The following is a 6,000-nucleotide window of genomic DNA, read 5'->3' as shown; positions in this document are numbered from 1 at the left end:
TCGTTATCGTTTGTCAAAACGAAAACGAAAATAGCTGAAATTCGGACGAAAATGCATTCGGACGAAAACGAATGCACATGTCTAGTGTCAGGAGGTTTTCCAGAGATGCCATCTTCCGAAGTGATTCCTGCTTGCATAGCTCAGGGAACATTGCACCATTTTCTGCTTTACTCTTTTGATAAATATTTGATTACCGTATTTATCGGCTTATAACACGCACCTTTCCCCCCCTAAAATCAGGGGGAAATCGGGGGGGGGGGGCCTGTTATACGCCGATCGCCCACTGTTTCTATCCTCTTCTGCCACTCTCTGCGGCTTCCGGGTATTTTCGGCCATTCTCGGCTATTTTCGGCGCCCTTCGGAAAGCCAAAAGCTGCCAAGAACGGGCGAAAACGCCTGAAAACGGCCGATTGCGGCCGAAAATATCCGAAGGCTGCCGAGAACGGCCGAGAACTACCGAGCGCCGCGGAGATACACAGGACATCCATTCTGTATCTCAGCGGCGCTATTTTTAAACGGTAAACACACTAACGAGGATGCAAATGACTGGCAAGGCTGCAATAGAAGGCTGCAAATGACTGACAAGGCTGCAATTGACACTGACAAGACTGCATTGATGGGCATTTAAATATTTTTTTTCCTTAAACTTCCCTCCTAAAAGTTTTTTTCTTTTAAATTCCCTCCTAAACTTGGGGTGCGTGTTATACGCCGATAAATACGGTATATATTCTCCTATCCAATACCCCCAAAGAAGGGCTTGAATCTGAAATGCGCCGAGTACCGAAGAATTGTTTCGGAATTGGAGAATAACATTTATACATTTGTATGCTTGCAATGATTTCACATTGTGTTCCCTTGTTTTTTGTCTTTTGTTTTGGTTTCAATTGATCATCACGTTGTGTGATTGATCCCATTTTATATGTATAAACACTTTTTTTTTATCCTTTACCATGGATATTGTTGCCTTCAAAATCCCACATATTTACTAAAAACTGGAGAGTACAAAATCTGGTATAGCTGTGCATGGTTGCCAATCAGCTTCTAACTTCAGCTTGTTCAATTAAGCTCTGATATCTGAAAGGTGGTCCTATCTCAGCCCCTCTTTCCTGTACTCTAGCTGGACTTTGATGGTCAATGGAAAAACTCTCTGACCGGTCGGGTAGTCAAGACACCATACACAGCGTGTGGATGATCAAGAATACAAAGGTTTATTCCGGCTTCACAGAATAATATGCAATAAACAAAAAAGGGGTTGTATAGGGGGAAGGGCTTGTGAACAACCAATCACATTTAAGCATTATGTTAATACAATATACAATTAATATTAACCTAAAAGATGTTCATAGTAATTCTGCCTAGAGACAGACTCAACGTCACAATGTTTGACCTTATCACCTTGGCTTGAGACTCTAACTGCAGACGCATCCTGCTTCACACTTCGCTTTAGCACTTCTAGTAATTTTAGCACAAGCTTAGCATGAGATGAAAACATTTTCTAAAACATTATCTTCTAAAACAGGCCTAAGGAGTAACTCTACCTTTCCTTACAATATCTAAAGAGTAACTCTACATTTCCTTACAATAATAAAACCTGGAAGCTGATTGGGTTCTCTGCAGAGCTGCACCAGATTTTGCATAGCTCCCAACTGTCCCTGATTTTGAGGGACTGTCCCTGATTTGGAGCAATGTCCAAATCTGGACACGCCAACTGAAACGAAAAGTAGAACCCGCTCCAGGTGTCTACTTCCTAATGATCTCTCCCCTCTCCAGGCATGGGTGCAGCTCAATATGCAACCATATGCAAAAATTGAACAAAAAGGTCCGGTGCTATAACGTGTTTCACACCGTTAAATCAGGTGCTTATTCATACCCATGAATAAGCACCCGCTATAACGGTGTGAAATGCGTCAGTGGTTTTATCCTTGCTGCATGGATTTATTATAACATTAAAGTGGGGTTCCACTGCCTACAACTTTTTTTTTTGGGACAATGACAAAGATTATGTGATTTAAATATCTAACTCACCTGTTCCGTTTTTCTTGCTTTAAGATGTCCGTCTACTCTTAAAAAAAATCAACTTTTAAAACTCCAGACAGACAGTTCTCATCTTCACATGCCCACAGGCATCCTCTTCCGGGATACTGTGCCGCTGATCGACCAGCATGCACCACCCGTTGTATCCCCGATCGCAGTAACCTTAAATCAGAGCGCCGTCAACAGCTCAGGTTGCCATCACAACGGGCGGCTCGGCTCTATCGAAATCCCGCGAGAACTCGCGGCAGGTCTCCGCAATGACTCCTGGGAATAACGACAAGAGCTCCCAGGAGACATTGCAGGTAAAAAGGAAATTGCGTAATAGCCGCAGTTGACCCGCCCATATCAGCAGATAAGAGAGACAGGAAACAGAGAAGGACATTGCAAAAAGAAAGGTACAGAAGAAAAAAATATATATATCCGTTTGTAACTAAATACATTCATAGCATTTGATTGAGCAAAACATCTAAAATAGGGTGGAGCTCTGCTTTAAAGAAATTGTTTTCATTGGAGTGCGGCCATCCGATGCTTTTTGTTAAATTTTTGCATATTGGAGCAACGTCCCTCATTCCCCCTCATTTTTGGCTGATCTACATATATGTATATAAAATGCACTTTTTATCCATCAAAAACCTTTCACCTGATTTCTAAATTGCTGCATTTGTAAAGTCCGAAAGCCAATATAAAGGAATAAAAGTGGCAAAAAAAGCACTTGTGGGTTTAACCAATCTTGTTTTTTTTTTTGTACAATTCTCCTTTAAGGGGGCGTGGCAAGGGGTCCTACATACTTTTGCTTATGTGTCCCTCATTCCCATCCTAAAAAGTTGGGAGGTAAGGATTTTGCACTCTCCAGTTTTAGTAAACAACCCTGATATCTCAGTGCGCAGCATATTGTTTGTGGCTCAGTAGCTCCCAGTACACAAGGCAGAGGGTCAGCCTGACATTCAGGTAAACACAATAGACCTGTACTGGGAGCTCAGCTGTACGCAGCTGCCTGCTTGCGTCTTGTAGTCACGTGACACCTACCACTGCACAGCCGGGGGAAGGAGCCGGATGTTCCTGATCCCCGCCTTGTCATTGGACAGAGGGGCTGGACTTTGGCAGGCTTTAGACGATCATGTGACTTATACAGAATGTGCCATTGGTTGGCATATGTGCTGTTGACGTAAGGCTCATAGACGAGGAAGTTTTGACACTCCGGACAGGAAGATAAACACAACCATCGTCATTGTCGCCGAGCGGTGCTGGGACGTGTGCTGGGGGCTCGGGCCGTGCAGCCGACATGCTACGAGGGCTGGGCAGCTGGCTGGGCCTGGACCCTGAGCCGGACACAGAGTCTGCTGAGGAGAAGGAACGGCACAGAGCCGCCGAGCAGGAAGTGGTGACCGAACAGAGGGGAGAAGACAAGAGGGTCTGTGTACAGCCTGAGGAGGAAGAGGCACCCCCACACGACGAACCCGAGGATGTGCTCGTCAAACAAGCCAAAGGCTTCGGCAGTGAGTGTTCTCAGGAGAGGGAGTGACCCTGACATCTGCACTGGAGACAGCCCCTCTCTATGTAGTGTAGGGGAAGGTGTGGAGAATTGCCTTTACTTCCTGTCCTATAGACACAACAGGAAGTGAGAGATCCCCCCCAAAGTCGGTTGAAGAAGGCTTCCCTTCTGTTTTGGTGACCACTCAGAATGCAGGAATTTTCCATCATCGGTAAGGATGAGCTCAGGCGTGTTCGCATGCTCCACGTGCAGAGCCCGCCATGAAGTCGGTGCAGCACTGTGCTAATCACAGGCAGTGAGACATTGCCCCGATGTGCGGCTGCAGAGATCGGCAATGTCTCACTGCCTGTGATTAGTGCAGCGCTGCACCAACTTCATGGCGGGCTCTGCATGTGGAGCATGCAAACACGCCGGAGCTCATCCTTAATCATCAGTCACCAGGAGAAAAGGAATCTCCCTAGTAGGGGACACAGACTCAGTATATGTACCGGTCAATGTTCATATCGCACACATTCCTAGAAAAGGCCCAATAGTAATGGACATCAGGCATGACAAAGAGGTTCTGCACAGCTCTGACTTCTTTGCTCTGATTCTCTCTCTCTCGCTCTCTCTGCAATGAAAAAGTTCTGACTTTAAATGAAGATCTGTGTTGTGCTGGCAGATATTTACACAGACTCAGTATAAACCCAACAGGGGCTCGGAGTCCTCTTCTCTTGTCGTGATGTGCGATTTATTCCTCAATTACTATTTCCAGGTCTCGCGTCATCTCTCTTCAGCTATTGGGTGTCCATGGATGATGTCATCGCTACATATGTACACGGGAGTGACATCTTCTCTGGCACTCAAATCCATTCCGGACATCCCAGCTCCTGTTGGGTTTATACCGAGTCTGTGTAAATATCTGCCAGCACATCACAGATCTTCAGATAAAGCCAAAACTTTTTCACTGGAGAGAGAAGACATCACAGCAAAGAAGTCAGAGTGGTGCAGAACCCATTTGTCATGCCTGATGCCCATTACTATTGGGCCTTCTCCAGAAATGCATGCGATAGGAATATTGACTGGACATCTGACAGATTCCATAGATCAGTGGTCATCAGTCCTGTCCTCAGGGCCCACTAACAGGCCAGGTTAGCAAGATAACTGAAATATATCACAGGTGATATCATTTGCTGCTCAGTGATTGCAGTCTTCTAGTCTGCATCTCCCCAAGACAATACATAAAACCTGGCCTGTTAGTGGGCCCTGAGGACAGGGTTGATGATCACTGCCATAGATGATCTGGGAGTGTGCAGTGCACTGTTGATGTATGCTATATGAAGAATTGCCAGGAATAAAGGAAAGCATAGGCTTGCTTCTTCATTCAATACCGTATCACTGCTGGAGAAATGTATCAGTGCAGAATTAAAGCTGAACGCCAGCAAAAAATGTTTAATCCATAACAACTTATTATAAATAAATCTATAGCAAGGAACACACATTCCACATTAATAGTTCTGCTACCAAAATGAGTGTGTACTGTAAATTGCCTCCAGCATTGCTCCTGTTTCTTCATGCTGGAGGCTGCCATTTTCCCCAGGGCCTCTGAACAGCAGTAAATAATAAAACAGAACTAAACCCATCAATGAAACTGTTTAAAAAATGCAGAGTTTGCCAACTGTCATATGTGCTTGTGTCCTCAACCAAACTGTCAAATCATTAAAGCTGAGTTTCGCCCAAAAGTGGAACTTCCGCTGATCTGATTCCCCCTCTGGTGCCACATTTGGCACTTTTTTTGAGGGGGGGGGGGGGAGGAGGTTTAGCCTCCTTCCCCTTCCCCCAGGCCAATTAGAAAGTGCAGAGAGCTTCTCACATGCACAGCAGGGAATTGGCTGTGAAGCCAAAAGGCTTCACTGCCAGTTTCCCTTACGACGAATGGCGTTCCCCAAGCGGAACACTGCTTAACCCCCCTAGCGGTAATCCCGAGTCTGGCTCGGGTTAGGAATTTGCTGATAGAAGCGGTAACCCCGAGCCAGACTCGGGATGGCTTCGCTGGATGCAGGGGAGGACACAGGGAGTTACTTACCTTGTCCCCTGGATCCAGCGATGTCCCCCGCGCTGTGTGATCGAGCTGTCCTCCGCTCGATTCACAGTGCCGAATGCCGCCGAGCTCCGTTCCCTGCAACGTTACGGCGCACGGGAGCGGAGAACGGCGGCAAATTCAAAAAAGTAAAAATACACAAAACACACACAGCACTATAATCTTACAGATTACAGTGCTGTATTAAAAAATACACACCCCCTTTGTCCCTAGTGGTCTGTGCAGTGCCCTGCATGCACTTTTATATTATAAATACTGTTTTTTTCTGCCTGGAATTTGGAGATTGCCCATAGCAACCAAAAAGTGTCTCTTTTTCAGTGTTTTTGGATTTGATTACATTATTGAATAATTTTTATTATCCTTTATTATATTATAAACTTTATCATACCCGGGA

The 6,000-nt window shown here is 45.4% G+C and overlaps 1 protein-coding gene across 1 annotated transcript in view; it reads left to right on the top strand.

The window, feature by feature from the left end:
* Positions 1-3,181: 3,181 nt before the first annotated feature.
* SYAP1 (synapse associated protein 1) overlaps positions 3,182-6,000 on the top strand; it is a 28,051-nt gene continuing 25,232 nt past the window's right edge. Inside the window, exon 1 of the mRNA XM_077482197.1 lies at positions 3,182-3,530. Coding sequence (XP_077338323.1) covers positions 3,317-3,530 — 214 coding nt within the window. The 5' untranslated portion in view covers positions 3,182-3,316. The remainder of the gene's footprint in view (positions 3,531-6,000) is intronic.

This window comes from Lithobates pipiens, unplaced genomic scaffold (assembly GCF_037356315.1).
Source record: "Lithobates pipiens isolate NorthernLeopardFrog02 unplaced genomic scaffold, aLitPip1_a1.2 Scaffold_16, whole genome shotgun sequence".
In the NCBI taxonomy this organism is placed as follows: Eukaryota; Metazoa; Chordata; class Amphibia; order Anura; family Ranidae; genus Lithobates; species Lithobates pipiens.
Note: the sequence above shows the minus strand (reverse complement) of the source record. Positions and strands in the feature narration are given on the sequence as shown.